We start from the raw sequence: 20,263 nt of genomic DNA, 5'->3' as shown, positions 1-20,263 counted from the left end.
GAAATAAAAGTGATTAATTACTCGAAATAAGTGATAAATTGGCGTTACTAGTAATAAATTTCTATAAGGGTTGAAATAAAGTATAAGAGATAAATAGGCTATATGTGAGCCGTATGCGAAATGTGAGATGTAAGACGCATATTGAAATTTAATTTTTCGATATAACTTTCAAAAATGTACACGAGGTACAAAAAATTAGCTTGGACATTTGTAAGACTTAAAATTGGGATTAATTCTCAATTCTATTAATTAAATTTCGATATAACACACCTTACATCCGCGCACGGCTCACATATATATAGCCCATTTATTAGTGCAATTTTTAAGTTCCTTATTTTTCAAAGTTCACCTTTTTACGTTATCAAATATTTTTACGTTTTCAAGAATTTTATATTTTTACTTACCGCAGTTTCTTATCCAAATGTAAAATCTTTTATCGCAGTCTATAAAAAATTGAAACAATTTACAATTTTATGATATAATATTATTATTATTACAATTTCTATATATATGCACATCTGTCAAATATCGTGATTTATTTCACATTATTATTATCTATTTTAATAAAAAAGAAAACAAAAACACTTGCAACAATCAAAAATAAACCGCCTGCCGCGAACGGAAAATGCCAAGAAAGCACGCAATTTCCGCGAATCTCGTAATTTTTTTGAAAAATCAACAATTTCAACGAAATTGTAAATTCTTCAAATCACTGCACAAGTATAATTCACAATAATAATTTTCAGTAACTACGATAAAAAATCGTATACTGAAAACCGCAAACGAAAGTGCAATGGGAGTAAGAGTAAAGTCTGTGATAAAATTAATTGGCAATAGAAAATTAATAATTTTCAAATAGAAAAATTTTGAAATTACCGAGGATTTACAAATAATAAAGTAAAAATATTAAATAATTTATGTGACTTTGTATAGTGAACACATCAACTTGGCGGAATCTTGACTACTCATCAATTTAAGTAAGCAATTCTAAACACAATTAAGATCTTTCACATAAAAAAAAATAACTTATTAATATAAATTAATATACCAAAAAAATAAAAATATACTTAGACAATCACGGTGAAATATACTGCAATGACGAACTTACTCGGAAATATCCTTGATGATGGGGACTAACTTTTTGATGCTGGATAACATCTAATTGTTTTCAATTCTCATATCAAGCGGTTCTGACGATAATTTTAACTAATAATGTTCAAAAGAATTGATGACGTGGAATGGGCCGTCAACCTGTTCTACTAACAACAGGGAACTCGTTTACATGTTTTTTGACATAATCAAAAAGTTTACCATCTTAACTAAAAAATGGTTAGCCGATTAGAAAAAATATCTAATTTAATAAATGTTATAAGCGTAACCCAATTTAAATTCATCGACTTATTAAACCAAAATGTTCATTAAAAAATAGACTCTAATGCGTAATATGTCATAATTTTTCTTAAGAGAATTTTTATTGTTTTTATATTTACTGAAGGCTGAGGTAACAGCCGAAACGTTTTATTATTTTTATTATCATTGTATCTACTAAGAAATAAATCAATTATGTGTTGACATTACATCTCTCACTAATTTAATATGCTCGTTATAGTTGGCCCTGTCTTTCTAAATCTTAATTTTATAATATCACACGAGCCTTGTCTTTAAATATCTAATTGTTTTCCTTATTAAATTTAAATAATTTATGTTTTCGAATTTTGCTCGCGGAGAGGATCTTTAAAACAAGATTTTTAGAAGAGAGGACCTTTAAAATATAAACAGGCAAAAACGTTGGAAAAATTAAAGCGCGCGTTTAAACAGATAAACGCAATGAAATAGATACGCAATTGTTTTTACTTATCGCTGTAAGCTCACAAGCTTCTGACGTGCTATACACTTTTATATAATATATACAAGGTGTCCGGTAACTAACGGACCAATGATTAAGGGCGGATTCTCTGGCTAATTTGGAGACGATTTTTCCTTAGCAAAAATGTTGAGAAGTCAATAATTTTCGAGTTATAAGCGATTGAAAAAAATAGGTTTTTTGAAAACTAAACGTTTTGGAGTTAAAAGTCTAACATAATTACATTCTTCAGTTAATTTCAGGTAGAGTTTACTATAATAAAATTTTAATTTAAGGCTTGTTATAAAGATACATAATGCAAAGATTGGAAAGTTGTAAAATAATATAACTTTTTTCGAACATTTTGCTGAAAAAATGTTGCATTGGTACATATTTTTAACAAGGGTCATGGTTATTAACAGTGAACTCTGTAATATTGGAATATTATGTTTTTTAGATTACCGTGTTGAATAAAATACAATATTCAAAAATTCTTTTACTTGTCGATGATTAATAAAAACAGAACAACAAAGAATCATTTCACGCAAATATAATAAGTTGAAAAAATAAAAATAATAGAACTGGACCCATATTATTGAAATTTTTAATTATATTTATTTTACTAATCTTTAAAAAAGTTCTGTTTAATGTATTATTATTTTTTAATTATTGAATTTTAATTATTGCTATAGTTTTTGAATATTAGGAACAGACCAAATAGCAGATCATACGGATCTTGAAAATTATACTATTTTCTGGAAACTATTAAATATTTTATATATCTGACAAGTTGTTCAAAAAATAATGTGACACTTAATTTTATATTAAGTTTGAGACAAAATTAAAAAAAATGGAAAATTTTTCTAATTATACAACATAATTGGTTTGTTTTATCAGAGAAAAAAACTGCAATTACTGATATTAATTAGTAATTATACTAATTAACAAAAAGGATAAATAGAAATTTCTTAAACAAATATAATTAAAGTATATTATAAAATGTTATCCTATGATGTCGTATTATTATTCGTTAACACAAAGAACATTAACACAATAAATAACATAAAAGTTAAAATATTTAAAATTTTAATTACATTTTTATAAAAAAAAGTTTTTCTTGTGTTCACCGCCAAAATTACAAAAATTTTAACAGTAAAAATAAAGTCTTCTCAGTTTTCTAATTTTTAAAAATGTTTTTTTAAAGACAGAAATAAAATAATACATGATCATCAATAAGCACAGATTTATTGAATATCTGTCTTTTTATATAAAATGTTTATTAATATGTATCTATCTGAAAATATAAAATTAGTTTAATTATTTTTTATTTTTTTATGTAATTTGAAAATTTTCTAGTATTTTGTCAGCACATAATGGGATAATCAGTTTTTCACATTAAATATATTTAGTTCCAAATAATATATTTAACCATTAATTTTACATTCTGTAGTATTAAAATTACACTAAATTAACAAAATTCCTATTACAAAATATGTCGCAATTAGTATGGATGAACAAAATCCTATTATGTGTTTACAGATTGTAAATCTTTGCTCAAAAATAATTTTTAAATGTAAAAAAAATCTAAGTTTTTGTAACATTTTTATATTATTAACACAGTATTAAATTCATGTGAAATTAATCACATTCATATAAAAACATGAATTTACGTGTATCAGTATTTTTCTCAAATGTCAAAATTTGTTGAAATAAAACAATTATTTTCAAAATCTAAAATTTACTTAATATCAAACCGGACTGAGACTTATATAGGAACTTATATCATGGAACGTTCGGATGTCTGACGAGATCTTCGAAGGAGACGGTCTCTTTCAAAATTTTATTTATTATATTTATTTGATTTAGGTATTTAACTCCATTAAAGTCGTGTCCTTCCGAAAATAACGTGGACCGGCCGAACCGCTAGCGGAAACAGAAAAATGCGAACACATGCCGCCGGAACGATTTTCATGTACAGAAGTCGCTTTCCTTTGGGAGGTCAAATAATTCGAGCGAGCATGCCACAAACTCGATTATGGGCGAATTCAGGAGAGAATGCGGCGACGCACGGAGAATCGCATATGAACTTTTGCGGGGATGGGTCTACATGTAATGCTGCTGCCGACTGCATGTCGCATCAGCTGCTATTTGCAAGGCGACGAATTAAGGGATTTGAATTATATCCAATGGAAAATCAATTATTGGTATTCAATGTTATATATAGTTATATAATATGTATATATTATATATATGTTATATCATATTATATACATATTATATACAATATATGTATTTAATTATAATTATAAAAAATATATTTAAATAATTATAAATAAATTTATAAATATAAATATTATATATATATATATATATATATATAAAAATATATAAAAATAATATAAAAATATAATATAAAATATATATATATATATACACCTATATATAAATACAATATAATATATAATATATTATGCATATGCATATATAATATATTTATAATTATAATTATAATTGTTGTTAAAAAGATAAAATATATATAGAATGTTCTAAATAAATGCGAAAAACTTTAGAAATAATTCTTTGTCAAAAATTAAAGGGAATTAAAAACACTCCTATATCCCTTCCTGAAGAGTTACACTCCTTCAAAGGGAGAGGTAAAAATTAGATTTTTAATTTGGACAATTAAAAAAGAATAAAATTTAGTGAATATTTTCCACTAATAAAAAAGATATTCATTAATATTTTTTTAATCTTCCCATATCAATTTTTTATTAGAACTTTTTAACCGATCATCTAAGTGTTAGAAAAGTTGATTCTTTTAGAAAAATTTTTTTATTTCTTTTATTTTTTTCATAAAATCAATAATTTTTAAGAAAAAAATAAAACCCTAATTTTCATCTCCCTTTGAAAAGTTGACTCTTCTCTCAAGGAGAGATACCTATAGGAATATATATGAAAAATCCCTCCTAATTTTCGACAAAGATCATCTCATGAAATTTTTCGCTTTTTATTTAGAAACATCCTGTACATAAATGTATTATTGATATTGTTCTAAAGATATCTGATGGACGTTGATAAAAGAAATATTCAGTAAATCAGTTGCTGTAGATCTCGAGGATTTGGATAAATTTAAATAGGATTACTAATATGCCTTTGTGTAATAAAACAAGAATATTCTCACTATAGTGAAAATTAACATGGTACTGTGTATACATATTCGAGGATGATAATCCAGCAAAGAAAAGATTTACCTTTATATAAGCATCGATAATATATCTAATATCACGTTCATTTTATTTATTTTTGTCGTACTTGAAGCAGTACCATTTGTCTGGGAATTCAAACGAATCTGCGTTAGTAGAATTATCGCTGACATAAGGCACGTGCCAGCAGTCGCCATTTTTCTGGGCAGTTGGTACATAAACAGAAGGTTCCTGGATGTGTAAATTCCCATTTTCCTTCCTAATAAAATACTGATGTGAGCATTGCCATTTCTTGAATTCTTTTTGCAAGTTCAGATCTTTCAAGGAGTGCTTATGTTGCCGCATTAAATCCACAGACACAAACATTGCATTTTTGCCACTTGCCATGGTTGCGTAAATTAAATAAGGATCATCAGCAGACCTAAAATTTTAATTATTTTATATATTATATATACATATTAAAAAATTATATATTATATTATATATAATATACATCTATATTACATATTACATATTCTATATTTATTATGCGTAAGAAATGTTTTTTTATTTTTTTATATTTTACTATATTTTATATATTATAATAATTATTATAATTATATATATATTTTTAACATGGATTTCAGGAATCTCTTATCAAATTCAATACTTACAAATTGTCTGTCAAAAAAACACGTGCATGCTGTTCTATATACTTAAAGTAGGCTGCTTTCTCTGATGTTTACGTGTTAACACAAGTATCTTTTTTCCACGTTTGCTAAAGTATTCAACCACTTTAATCAACTGTAATATAAATCATATGTTATTGTAAACATTTATTAATAAAAAATTAAATAGTAAAATATAATAGAATAATAGTCTCTTCTCTCGATTGACGAAAGTGTATATTCCCATGTAATATACTTATTTGTATAATATACTAATATACTTATATATCTATAAACAATTATAATATATTTTAATATTTATTATTTCAACAAAAATGTTACCCCTTTTAACCCAGGCGGGGCAGGACTGTTCTTTTGAATATAAGTCACATTTAGTCCATCAATTACTATGTCATAAGGTTTAGTAGTATGAATAAATTTTTTAAATCTTTCTAATTCATATGGATTAGTTTTGTGGAAAATATCCGATCCTATAATCACCCTGTTCATCACAGACTCAACTAAATCCTGAAAATTCTTATCGCTGAATGTTATCTTCAACAAGGAATGACCACAATGACTACATTTCCCTCTAAACAAAAAAAAATATGCAGTTAGTTATAAAAGTTCATAGATTTTCTAAACTTCTCTATTGATTTAAAATTGTAATTTTTATTACAAAAATTATTGGTGTTAAGATTGTGACTTTAACTTTAAAATCCTATTATTTTTAAATTATTAAGGAAGAAATTGAAATTAACATATGGAATAATATAAAATAATGCTTACGTAGCGGAAATATTTGTGGGTTCTACAGACCAGCCACATTCGGTAGCTGCATTAATATATTCATTCATAATTCTATTATATGGCAGCATGCTGTGTTCAGCCCAAAATTTAAACATCTCCTCCATTCTCTCGTTAAAAATCTCTGTTCCTTCTGATTTGCAATGTTGCAGATGCGACTTATATACTACATCTTGTGGAATTAATCTACGTAATGTTATTTCTAATAATGCTTTCCATGCAATATCGGGTTTTTTATTTCTAAATGCGGCGCCAGCTAATACAGAATACACAGCTTGACCTGGATCGGTAGTAACTTTTATCATTTCTATTAGTTCTTGTGCTTTTTCCCACTGATCTGTTAAGCACAAACTCGCTATACAATGTTCAGCTGTAACAGAATCCAAATATGGATGCTGCTTTCTTAAAGCCTCATATGTTTCTACAATTTCTATTTTATCTCTATCGGTCAAGAAGTCGCGTTTTAAAACGTATAATCTCAGAAACTTTCCGATCACTGCCACATTCAAAGGATAATTATTTTCTCTCAGAAATTTAAAATATGTAATAGCCTTCTCCACTTGAAGATTTACGAGACACACGTCCATAATTGTGGTATCTACGATGGTTGAAGTAATTTGTTGAATTTGAAGAAATCCTTCTCGTATGCTTGACCATTCAATATTTGGGATGTCTTCTTTTATCTTGTCGCAGATATCCGGATTTTTTGAGATAATATAGTTTAAAGGGACAGCTTTTCTAGTATTAGGAACTTGGTCTGGCACAAAATATGGATTTTTATGAACCTTACGGTGCCAAGACCATAGTGGTCGATATATTCTGCGAAACACTGACATTTATTTCGTATCTGAAAAAATTAATGCTATTATCAAAAAATTATTTCACAATCATATAAATACAAATTTTATATGTAATATAATTATATATGTATATTTATATTTTATATTGTATATATTGTACATATATGTATATATACATATATATTTCTTATACAGATTTTATAATTTAGATAAAATTTTTAAAAATTTATCTTGTTAAAATTTATATAGCAAGTTGCAAAAACATTATTTAATGAGATTGAAGGCTTTGTTTTAAAGTTTAAAGTATAAATCACAAATTTTTTGCACATATAATTATTTATAATACTAATATAAATATTTATCTGTTACATTAATATTTTATCTTATATCTTGCATTTCAATTTTAATTTATAAATTCTACATATGCATTCTATTTATAAATTATATATGATTCTAATGTTTTCTTTTAATTATATCTTTTAAAACAAAAAAATACATATATATGTATACATATGTATATTTACTAGTAAATAATTATTTAAATTAAATCTGTATTATATTTAATTTAATCCTTATTTTCATTAATAATTTTATGAAACATTAAAATATAATGTTCTTAAAATAAAAAGTTACTTAAACTTCAAAAGTATATATTCTATTAATAAAATTCCAAGTTAAGTTTTTAAATAAGATGTCAAGTAAATGCATACAATTCTAATTTGTTTTAACAATATAATTATTATTTAGTACTAAATAATGTCAAAAAACATATTTGCAATTAATTCCAGTATAATTATTCTATCGCATATACATATATGTATACGCAATATACTCTTAAGTTTGATTTTTTATCTTTTAAAAAACTACATATTTTTTTTTATATGAACAATTTATATATTTATATATGTATGCATAATTTAAATTAATATTTCAATCACACATAATCATAAAGCTGCTAATTTATAGGAGGTACACAAGATGTTATAACTAATCTAGAACACAAATTTTATTCTATAATATTTTATATAATATCTGTAAATATAATAGATTATAATTTACACGTGTAAGATTGTATCAAAGTTTCCTGCCTTTTTTATCAAAATTCTTCGTAATAGAAAGAAATAGATTTTCTAACCTTCTCGCACGTTTTATCAAACATATCCACATACAACACAAAAAAACATTTCACCAGAGAGAAACAAGAGAGCGGCTGCGTGTACTAGTACGCTCCCTGACAAAGTGATCTGATTGGTTAATTCATTTGTGCATTCTTGAGTAAAATTTTTGAACGCACCCTAAAGAATACGTCATGTTTTTTCCGATATGTCTGTGTAACCTTAAACTGGGGGATCTGTCAAGTTGAAGAAAATATAGATAATGATAGCAAGTAGAAAAATATGAATTTTTCAAGTAAAATTTGTATGTCTGTGTGTGATAATATTAACAAAATATATATTAATTTTTCAGAATTTCTTAAACAGCTGACTCCAAAAAATCTGACATTGGTCAGCTGTTATCAGTGGCTCAAAAATTAAACAAGGTAAGACAAGGTAAAATTCAAATTGTTTTATACGCTGTAAAAAGAATTCTGAAATAGTAAATTATAATTATATTTTTTCTTTTTTATTTTAGCTACTGAGGTGTTAAATGTCGAGTTACAAAGACAAGTATTCGCCAATCATGAGGATTTTTTATCTCAAGCAACGTAGGTCGAAAAATTGGAAGGAGTGCTTTTTATAATACAGTCTCATATACAGGTGAATATTGTGCAAGAAAATAAAATTGATGTATAAAAAAGTGACACAGAAAGCACAAATTCTTTTTCTTTTAGAATCTTTTGTCAGCAGTCGAAAGATTATGTGGGAAAATTGTTGATACATTTAATAGAATCAAGATGCAAACAATTGTGCTAACACGGCTTCACGAGACTTCTGATTTTCTGAGAAGAGTCGCCAAAATGCAACATTTATCGAAGCGTTTGAATTCTCAAATGAGCAGTATATTCAAGGACCAGATATTGTTAAAGCTGCCAACAGTTTGCATAAACTTGGTACTTTTCTAATTTTTTTTTACTATTGTATTATATTGACATTACATAATGATAAATTTATATGCACAGAACAATTAATGGCAGACATTGATCGCAGATGACCAACAAGCTGTAAAAGCTCAGAGAGCTACTGTACAGAGAATAGCTACTCATACATTAATGCAAGGTTTACAGACGATGAACAGGACAAAGGTATATTGCTTGATTATTTAATTTAACAAGTAATAATAATAAATTCACAAAACAATATTTAAAAAGTCGATTAATTTCATTTGAATTATAATCATTATATCTGTATTAATATGCATAAATATGATTTTATGAACAGGTAAGCATAGCTGTGCAGGTCTTTTAAAATTTGAGAATAATTGATGCTTCATTAATTATTCCCAAGTTTACGATCATAGAGAAACAGCTCTAATGTATGTTTGTATATTGCAAGATGCAAAATTTGTCACCAAATTTATAAAACATGTACATGACATTAATATCTGTGACAGTGATTGGAAAACTGTTTCAATCAGTAATTATTAAAGTATTTCTCCTGTAAATCTTCAATTCGGATATAGGCATTGAACTATATTACTGTAGCTAACAAGTTTGATATCATTAAAATTCTTTTGGAATACAATGCAGATATTTCATTCCTAGACAGAAAGCAAGATGTCTCTCTGCCAAGACGTCTAGTAATTCCTGTAGAAATTCTTTCTCTGTTGGAAAGAATAGACTCCATAGTTGTGTCCACAGAAACTAATATAGATAAAATAAAAAATGAAGTAAAATAAAATATTAGGTATAAATTTTCTCTGTTGAAAAAGAAACAAAAATATGACATTTTGGAGCATAAACTGACAAACGTCAAGACGTATTCCAGATTCTGGTATATAAAATGAATTCGCGATACGGTTCTGTTATTTTTAGTCAATGATTATGACGTCGTTTGGCGGGGAGGTGATAGGATGATAAAAGGAATAAAGCAGTGAGTGCGCTGATAAAGCTCAGATATCGTGCGGCCGGGTGATGGATCGTCATCCATGCGCTGTTGATTGCTGACGAGTGTCATTACTTGTCGTTTTATTTCGCGAAATCCGTCCGTCTAAAATATTAAATAACGCGTAATCGTGTGTGTGTTTCCGGAAGTGTCGATTAAGCGGAGCCACAACAAGCAGAATTGTCTCGTTAGCGCGAACAAAACGAGTAATAAGTAAGTGTAACATTCTATATGCAACCTCTGTGTGACATCACTCAGGGTGCGTTCCGTTATGCACTGCAAGTACTGACAGTACTACCAATAGCGTTCCGATATACATAGCAGTACACTGCGAAAGTACTATCATGAGTATATGACGTCATTAATTTTGACGTTATTTCCTGTTGCGATTACTGCAACCGGCGAGGTAAAGCACTCGCAGTAATCAAGATGGCTACCTCCATGTGTACGATGGAACTAACTTTTAAATTCCATATCTGAATATAATGATACAATATTTTTAACGTAATTTTTACATTTTATTCTATGTATTTTAATTTGTCGTCTCATTTCATTTATTAATTCCATTTCCAAATCGCTTTCACTTGATGACTCACTCGAATCATATATATTCTCGATTAAATTATATGTAATTAATGCAATAATGGTATTATCCATTTCACCAATTTTTCACTCGATGATTATTAGCGAAAAAGGTTAGTTAAAAGTCTGCTGAAAGCGTACTGTAGTGCGTTCCGTTTTACTATTTTGCAGTAGCTTCAAAGTGCACAAAATTAAAAAGGAACGCTGTCAACAGTACACTTGCATGACGTCATAGTGCCAGTACTTGCAGTGCATAACGGAACGCACCCTCAATGTTAGAATGTGATGTCACGTGTCGCCCTGTTGATTCGCGTTGTGGTTAATTAACGCGCGTATTTTAAACGTGACACGCATTATAAATATCAATTCTCTTTTTTCGCATGCTAAAAATGTCAAGAAATTTATGTAAATTTTTTTAAATGAAATTATGCAATTATTGATTAAATAAAAATGTTTAATATCAATATTATTTAATGTAAATATAATTGTTTATTTTTCAAAGTTTTTATATAGAAAAAATTAAATATTTACGTGCGTAATAAAATATTTGCAAATTTTTTTACATAAAGATAAAAATGATATATTTAACTAACAAGAATGTGATTTGCTACAGCAGCTTTCTCAGAATCTTATCGATTTCTGTTAATTAATCTGCATGCGTTGAACATATGATATAATGCGTATATATATAAATATAACTCTGAAATTGATTATGATTAAAAAAACACACATATCAAGTAAAAGACATTAATTATATTTTTAGTCGCAAATAATTTTTAAGAAATGCTCGAAAATTATTTCGCAATAATATATATAATCATTTGATTAATAAATTATACTGTTTTATATCAAAGGATGAAACTATTTCTTCCAATTTCATCTATTTTTTATAATTAATTTAGCATACGATATAACACATTAAATGCAAAGTCACATCGTCATATATTTTAATCGACAAAAATACTATGACTACTGTTTACATTTCGTTTTTCCTTTATATCATGCTTGCGTGCGATTACGATATGATGATGCGGTTTTACATAAAATTATCATTTTTTGATTATATAAGCTTTTTCTCTTTTTCTTTTAAAAAAACATTTTAAAATTTACAGTAAAACAAAATTAATACATATTTTTTTCCGTTATATATATATTTTCGTTATATATTTTTTCCGTTATATATATATATTGTATAAATATATATATCATATAATATAATCATATATATACATATATATATATATATATATATATATATCATATAATATCATATAATATCATGTATATATATCATATAAATATATATTTATCATTAAACAAATTATATTTGTACATCTTTGTAAATTTAACTTTTCTACAAAAACTTGCAAGTCACGCAGTATACATATATGAATATTTACAAATAAAAAAAATATACACAATTAAATATTTATACGCGTAGGATATATGTGTTTATATTTTTATATATTTAATAAAACTGTTTGTTCTCATTTCAGCATCATACAACGGCGAATACAAATGAATAAGATTTTGAAATAAGTGATTAAAAGTATCAATTATGGAAAACTACACGTCGGACTCCAGCGACTCGGATTCTAGCTTGAGAACGTTGGATCTATCGTATCTATCACTGGATGACGAAATAATGGATAAACAGTTCCTTAATATTAAATGCCCGGAGAACGTGGACACTTTATTATTGAACCAGAACCGTTTGACAAATTTTCCTATTAATATCAATAGATTTACCAGTCTCAATTCCCTCGATATCTCGAATTGCGGCCTCACCAAATTGCCAGATTTTTGGCAAAATTGCTCCTTGACTTGCTTAATCGCAAAACACAACAGCCTGACCAACGATGGATTGGCTAAAGATTTTGAAAATTTGGCTAATTTGAGAGAACTCAATTTAAGTGGCAATAGACTGACGGAATTTCCTCATCAAGTGCTCGATCTAGCTGTCTTGAGATACCTTTATTTAGGTGGTAATCGTATCAGTGAGATTACCAAGGATATTTGGAAACTACAAAGGTATAATCGCAATTTCTAATAAATTTAAATGATAGTTAAAGTCTTAATATGATTACAAAAAATTAATGAATTAACAAATTAATATAATCGACGATAGAAAATTATAAAAATATAGCTATAACTTTTAATGGTGCAAAAAGAATAATATTGTAGCATATATAAAATATTTTAATTGTGATATTTAAAATTTTAATTATAATTAAGAGCAAATTTCAAAATATTTCTTATAGGAAAAAATCTTAAGAAAAAAAACAAATATTTATAACTAACTATATATAAATATTTATTATATAGAGTTGTCACATTTTAGAGTTTATTAATTTTTTCTATCGTTTTAATTATATAATATTGCTTAATTTCTATTTATATAGATGTACATTGTGTATAATACATAATTGCAATATTGATTTAAATAATTGTAATTTAAAGAAATTATTTTATTTGTGTTGTTTTATATATAAAAGCTACTTTGTCAATTTTATTAAATCGAACATAATTATTAAAGGTTACGAGTTTTATCGTTGGGAGACAACAGATTAACAGAGGTACCGTCCACTCTCGGTGAACTCAAAGTCCTGCAAGCTCTTGTGCTTTGTGATAATATGTTGGAAAGCTTGCCAGGCTCGATAGCTAATTTAACGAATTTAAAAACTTTATCACTTCATAAAAACAGATTGCGCACATTGCCTACAGAAATAATAACACTGAAATGTCTCACAGAGGTGGGTAAAAAATTATTAATTTCCAATTATTATTTTTTTAATACCATTGTCCAGGGTTGGGTAATAACTAGTTAATTAGTTAAAAGTTTAATTTAGCTTAGTTAATTTAAAATGTATTAATTTTTAACTTCAACTAGTTATTTTTGACCATAAACTTATTAACTTTTTTCCTAAGTTAAATTTTTTTATCTTTGAATACTATATTATTTTTTTTTTATAAGTTATAAACGTATTATTTTTAAATTAAAGAATTATATTAATTTTTATATTTATTTGTAATCAACTGTAATTACCACAAAATATATTTCTATATAAAAATCAAAATTTCTTTGTTATTATAAATTTAAAAGAATTAACAAACAAAATTCTAATTTAATATATAAATAATGTTTATGAAAATTAACTTTTGATTTAACTTCAGTTAATTTAATCTTAACTTTAACTGGGTTAATTTTTTGTTCATGAAATTTAACTAAATTAATTTTATAAACAACTAACTTTAATAATTTAACTTAGTTTTAAAAAATCATTAACTTACCCAACCCTGCTATTATCTATCACAACGAAAATATAAAAGCTGTCTGAATAATTTTAACAGTTATATATAATAAATAATTGTATATATGTTCTTCGTATAGTTATCTCTACGAGACAATCCGCTGGTGGTGAGATTCGTATCCGATATGACGTACAATCCGCCGTCCTTATTAGAATTAGCAGCACGTGCCATTAAAACTAGCGATGTTTGCTACGATGATGAGAGCTTACCTCGGAACCTAGTGCAATACCTTAACAGTGCTCATCATTGTGTCAATCCTAAGTGCAAGGGTAAGTTTTTGAAGAGCGCAATAATTCAGCATAATAGATAATATAATTAATATAATCGACTTCTCCTATTCTAATAATAATTTCAGTTTCTTTTTTTCTATTCTAAAATTTTTTTCATTTTTTTTAATCTCTTTAGTTTATCAACTGATTTAATATATGTAGAATTTGAGTTGTTTAAATCTTATAATTAATATTTTTTGTATAATCTTAACACAAGGTAAAACTTTTTCGACAAATAAGAAAAAATCTATATTTATATTAGCATGTAAATAAAAATAATATAATAAATTATATACAAAGAGGCTGAAAAATATTGGGACTTGTCATTCCGAATTTCATGATAATAAGAATAGCTTAATTTTTAAAATACTTTCATATTTTCTTTTCGCAATCTTATCTGTTTTTTACGAAAGATTTTCAAAAATGTGCAACTGTGTAAATTAAAAATTATCAGATCCCCGATGACAGATACAACTTTTTGATCAGACCAAAATATTTTATATTTTCTTTTTTTGTGCAGGCGTCTTTTTCAATAATCGCGTGGAGCACATCAAGTTTGTTGATTTCTGCGGCAAGTATCGCTTACCTTTACTACAATATTTATGCAGCAGCAAGTGCATCGACTTACGCGACAGCGATGAGGAGCTAGTTAGCGGCGCAATGATTAGAAAGGTTCTTCTTGGCTAAAGAGATCTCGAGGATATATTTTTTCTACGATGCTGAAAAAAGTTCCAGGACCATTCCTCACTTTCTTCATTTTCTCTCACACTGAAAAAGTTCATTTTTACTTCCTAAAATCTTTGTTTGTTCACTAATAATATTCCAGATTGCAAATATAATGTACGTCATTTTGACGTCGAATGATGTCATGTATTTGCTACTTAAGATAAAAACTTATAGATAGATTGTATTAATATAGAGAGAAAAATGCTGCACAGTACATTTAATATTACATACACTTATGAAGACGCGATGCATTTTATATAAAGAATAATAAATATTTGTTGGTTTTTTCTTTTTTTATACGTAAAGTAAATATAATAAAGTATACCTCTATATGACAGAGTGATATCTATACATATATACACACACACAATTATTATTCTGCGTGCGGTAATGAGAGAAGAATTGAGCGGCGATTAACATTATTGTTAATATTTTATTGTTAAATAAACCACAAAATGTACAATGATATTATTATATAGAGTGACTGACGGCGCGACGGTCTCGCGTGATTTTTTTTCTCGCTTAAACACATCCAGAGTAAAGTTATATTATAAGGTATTCGTCGATAATCGTCATTAATTACGATTAATGCGTTCTTTTTTTGCGTCATGTCTTGTAAAACTAAAAAACAACATTCAAGAGAAAGAGAAAACATAGAGGAGAAATAGCGAAATGAGAACGGTAGGTAAAGATGTGTGTTTGTGTGTATTTATATTATTTATATATATATATATATATATATATTTATATATATATATAAATATATGTATAATATATATATATATATATATATATATGCATATAAATATATTTATAAGACATTGTAATTATTTATATATATATATATAATTGTAAACATAGCAATCGTGTAATAAGAGTCTTACTACTTTTTTCTTTATATACTTTTTGTTCACCGCAGTAGTACAGTGTGTAATCATATTATTAATTACCTATACATACATATACATATCCATATATATATGCGCTTTATTTATATATTACATACATATATATGTATGTACATGCCTTTCTCTCTCTCTCATTCAAACGCACTTTTATTTCCAAACACACATACACACACACACACACACGTGCGCACATATATCTCTCATACCTATTCACGACATTTGAATTAGCGCGTTTTTTATCGTATATAGGCGTGGTGATAACTAGCACTACTCCGTTTACTTCTTTTTTTCTTAATCATCTTTTTTGTAAGTTTATTTTATTTAACTGTGTAGTGTGTAAATATTTTTTTGTCGCTTACGTACGCGCTCTATGTATATTAAACAATTTCTCCCTAATATCGTACATTCATGAATCTTAAACATTAAGGACTTACTGCGCTCGCGCGATCGGAGATGTTATCTCGATTGTATTTTAATTATTTTATAGCATCCGCAGGATATATCTCTGCCATCGTATCCATCCGATCGGCGCGCGATGTGATCTCTGCATCAGATCTGGATGTAGCTTCTCCTATTATTCCCCATCTACCACTGGCTGCTCCTGGTGGCCTTCCTGCTCCTTCGCCTCCTTAGCGTCCTTGTCCTCATCTAAAATGCGATATTGAGGAATGTAAAAAAAAGAATCAGGTCGCGAAGTATAATTTTTATTAATTAATCTTTTTTTACGATGTATTTCGATTTTCTTTAACACGAATAAAAAAAATTGCATAAAATGATTCGAATATTTTGATATGCAATATATTTTTTTTCTTCAAATTATATTTATTTATTTTTATAAGTTATCTTATTTATTCTCTGTATATTAAATATTTTTTTCACGACAATTAGAAATGTTATTTTGTATTAAAATTTATATACCTATTATTAGTAAATAAAATTATTTTATAAATATCTTCAGAAATAAAAAGTAACTTTTGGTTTAAATTTTTCTTCGTTGCTTCTCTAAAACAAACAAAAAAAATAAAAAGATTATATGTTAGTTTAAATTAAAAATTCAAGTAATTTTTAAATATTTTTACTAGACACAATAATGTCTGAATTAATTTATTCAATTCACATATCTTTATACAACTTATTACACTCGTGCGAATATTTACTCGATTATTAATTTATATTTATGTCATAGAAGTAAATTAAATTGATGAAAATGTGCAATGTTATCAAGTTATTATAAAATAGTAACCATGTGATAAGTACACGGAAAATTTTAGAATTTGGAGAAAGTTAACTTATTATTGCAATAAAAGGCTTGTTATCAACTAACAATAAGCTTGAAAAATGTAAATAATGTATATATCTAGAATATTATTTTAGAATAAGATTTTTTATACTATTTTGATGAGAATATCCAAAAGTTAAAATTATTTTAAATTTTCTATTTTTAATCTCATACCTTAATATCAAATACTTTGATATAGAAAAGCACTAAATATAACTATAACTTTAATTGATATTATGAGTTAATAAGATATATAAAAGATATTTGTAACGAATCTCTGGAAAAAAGTAATTAGAATAAGTTAAAATAAATTTAGAGAAAAATACGTATACATATAAAATTATATACGTAAAATATTCAAAATTAAGGTTGAAAGATATTTTCTGTTCGTCTAAATATAAAATATTATTTAAAATAATTAAAATGAAAAAATATATATAAAGTGTCCTCAAAACGAGACGATTGTGGATATGCAATTAAAATGGGAGCCCCTGTATATATGTATGTGTGTGTATATGTATGTGTTGTACGTGTCTATATATATATATATATATATATATATATATATAAATTAATTTCTTGAATGTGATACATTCTTAAAAATTAAAAAAAAAATTAAGAATTCAAAATTCTTATTTTAAATTAAAATCAGTACACAGCTATAAAAATAGAGAAACAGTAAGCAATTATTAATAATTAAAATTTTTCAAAGTTAACTTTTGATTCATTGTAATTGAATTGTTTATCATAAAAATGATAAACTATATGTAAGATTACCCTCTTTTTTTAGTGATCGATTAATAAATCCATTAAGATAACCATAGTTATAAATATTTTAGGAAAATAGCGCAAATTAAAAAAGATTGTCTGAAATCGTGGTGCAAAATTATTTTAAGAATTTTTCGTAAAAAAAAACAAGTCAAAAATATAAAATATTTTTTCATTTGAGACTTTATTTGCGAGAAAAATAGTTTTGATAATTACAAATTAATATATTTGCCTTTTTTAAAGTTTGAATAACTTCTATTAAAATCTTGTTATACATCATCGCGAATTCAGTTCTAAACATTGACTATCAAACTATAATTTTTCTTGTAAAAAAAAAATATTCCATTAACAAAATAAAAATGATCTTGATACTTTCTTCCATAGACATAGTAACTTAAATTAATTAATAAACAAATTATTTTATTAAATGGAACATTCTTATTATATATTTCAATTTTGTATTTATTATATGTATTTATATATATCTCAAAATTTGACATAATTACAAATTATTAAATATTCTGAAGTTTAAAGAAAGTTTAAACGTTAATTTATCAATTCTGTCAAAGTTAATATTCTTGGAAAAATTTTATTTTACATTTTCGACCTATTTTTGCATTAAATATCCTTTTTCTGATTGTATCACGATTTCAAAGTATATAAATATATAATCATTATATACATAAAGCACAGATCGATATTATCATATTCCTTACCAAAAAATAAACAATATTAAAAAATTCAAATACACATTGTTTTTGAAATATTTTATTATTTAATATATTAATAAAATGCAATTGTTTTTCGATTTGCGTGAAAAATTTCAGTAGTTCTGTTATAATTAAGTCTAATAATTAATTTTTATATATAATGACAAATTTAAAGTTTTATTTTAAATGACATAAAATAAATTTGCAAATAACAGCATAATACTTTTATAATTAGATGATTATATTTAATTATAACAGAATAAACATTTTTACACGAATTGAATTATTTACACGAAAAATCAAGAAACAGCAAATGCATCGTATTGACATATTAAAGAATGAAAACAATATAGTTTATTTTTTGCAAAGAAATACGATAGTATCGATCTATGTTGTATAAGTCACTTGCTAAAAAATTCTTACCTTATACATATATTAATATGTACCACAATAAGAATAATGTTATATGAGCAGACACGCACATTCGTAATGTCAGAACTTAAAGAATATTCGTTAGAATGTATTATATTGCTGCAAAAGATTTTTTCCACACACACGTAAAAATATAATTAAAAATAAGTTTTTACGAAATTTTGAAATAATTTAATTAAAATACATAGTGTAATTATTTTTTTTTTACAATTTTGAATTCTTGATTTTTTTATATCTTTTGCGCCAATTTAATACATATGTATATACATACGCATTGACACATACACGTATATATTATATATATTACATTATTATAAACTTGTTTATAAAAATATTACATTTTATTCACTATACTTGAAAAAAGATTATACTGTAAATAATAATGTTAAAATAAAAAGATTTAACGAATAACATATTGGTAAATTAAGAAAAAGAGAGAATATAATATTTAATTAATATTATAATCAATAATATTTAGAAATAAATTTTGTTCTCTCTCTAATCTTTTCTTTCTTTTGATCAATTTCTTTTTTCTTCAATAAATAGTGGTGATGCGTTCTTATTAATCATTATTAGAGAATTACTTATAATATATACATACATATATGTATATTAATTAATTCTTTACTGGTAATAATTAATAAAAACGTATCATTATTGTATTGAAAAAAAAACAGAAAGATTAAAAAACAAATTTAATTTTAATAAGTTAAATATTTAATTCTATAAATTAAATTGTATATATACGTAGATGTGTGTATTTAACTTCATGAAAAGATTCGTTCATTTTTCCCTCAAATGGCTTTTAACAATGATAAAAAATGCAAAATATGCGAATTTCTCGATCAATATTGAAAATATACAAACTCAATATTTTACATTTGTTTTCTATATTGACATTCATACTATCAGGTTTGTGCGCTGCCTCATAATAAA

At 25.7% G+C, this 20,263-nt stretch overlaps 3 protein-coding genes across 11 annotated transcripts in view; 1 reads left to right on the top strand and 2 right to left on the bottom strand.

Annotated features, from left to right (window-relative positions):
• Positions 1-4,831: 4,831 nt before the first annotated feature.
• mldr (mitochondrial ribonuclease P catalytic subunit) lies at positions 4,832-8,725 on the bottom strand. The gene is given in 6 exon segments (XM_029302064.2): positions 4,832-5,467; positions 5,700-5,748; positions 5,751-5,829; positions 6,036-6,285; positions 6,483-7,347; positions 8,436-8,725. Coding segments are annotated over 5 exon segments (1,563 nt in total). The 5' UTR covers positions 7,337-7,347; positions 8,436-8,725; the 3' UTR covers positions 4,832-5,136.
• LOC114930308 (leucine-rich repeat-containing protein 58) lies at positions 8,601-16,911 on the top strand. 5 transcript variants are annotated; one of them, XM_085489261.1, is made up of 10 exons: positions 8,601-8,683; positions 8,768-8,840; positions 8,933-9,057; positions 9,132-9,350; positions 9,448-9,542; positions 9,679-10,554; positions 12,420-12,954; positions 13,460-13,676; positions 14,315-14,504; positions 15,025-16,911. In XM_085489261.1, the coding sequence occupies exons 7-10, from the start codon at positions 12,482-12,484 to the stop codon at positions 15,189-15,191; spliced, it is 1,047 nt and encodes a 348-aa protein (XP_085345387.1). In that variant the 5' UTR covers positions 8,601-8,683; positions 8,768-8,840; positions 8,933-9,057; positions 9,132-9,350; positions 9,448-9,542; positions 9,679-10,554; positions 12,420-12,481; the 3' UTR covers positions 15,192-16,911. The 5 variants fall into 5 exon arrangements, with proteins under 5 accessions (XP_085345387.1, XP_085345383.1, XP_085345386.1 ...); XM_085489257.1 differs by having other exon boundaries at positions 9,420-9,542; XM_085489260.1 differs by having other exon boundaries at positions 8,768-8,850; positions 9,420-9,542.
• LOC114930320 (glycogen synthase kinase-3 beta) overlaps positions 15,644-20,263 on the bottom strand; it is a 54,780-nt gene continuing 50,160 nt past the window's right edge. For 4 of the 5 annotated variants that reach the window (XM_085489253.1, XM_085489254.1, XM_029302074.2 and 1 more), the window contains exon 8: positions 15,644-16,786. In XM_085489253.1, the coding sequence (XP_085345379.1) occupies positions 16,713-16,786 (74 nt within the window). In that variant the 3' untranslated portion in view covers positions 15,644-16,712. Of the gene's footprint in view, positions 16,787-17,056; positions 17,141-20,263 lie in introns of all 5 variants that reach the window. The other variant, XR_014926270.1, reaches the window with a different exon arrangement.

This window comes from Nylanderia fulva, unplaced genomic scaffold (assembly GCF_048542155.1).
Source record: "Nylanderia fulva isolate GAGA-0341 unplaced genomic scaffold, ASM4854215v1 Scaffold8, whole genome shotgun sequence".
NCBI classification, from domain to species: domain Eukaryota; kingdom Metazoa; phylum Arthropoda; class Insecta; order Hymenoptera; family Formicidae; genus Nylanderia; species Nylanderia fulva.
This window is presented reverse-complemented; position numbering and strand designations above follow the sequence as displayed.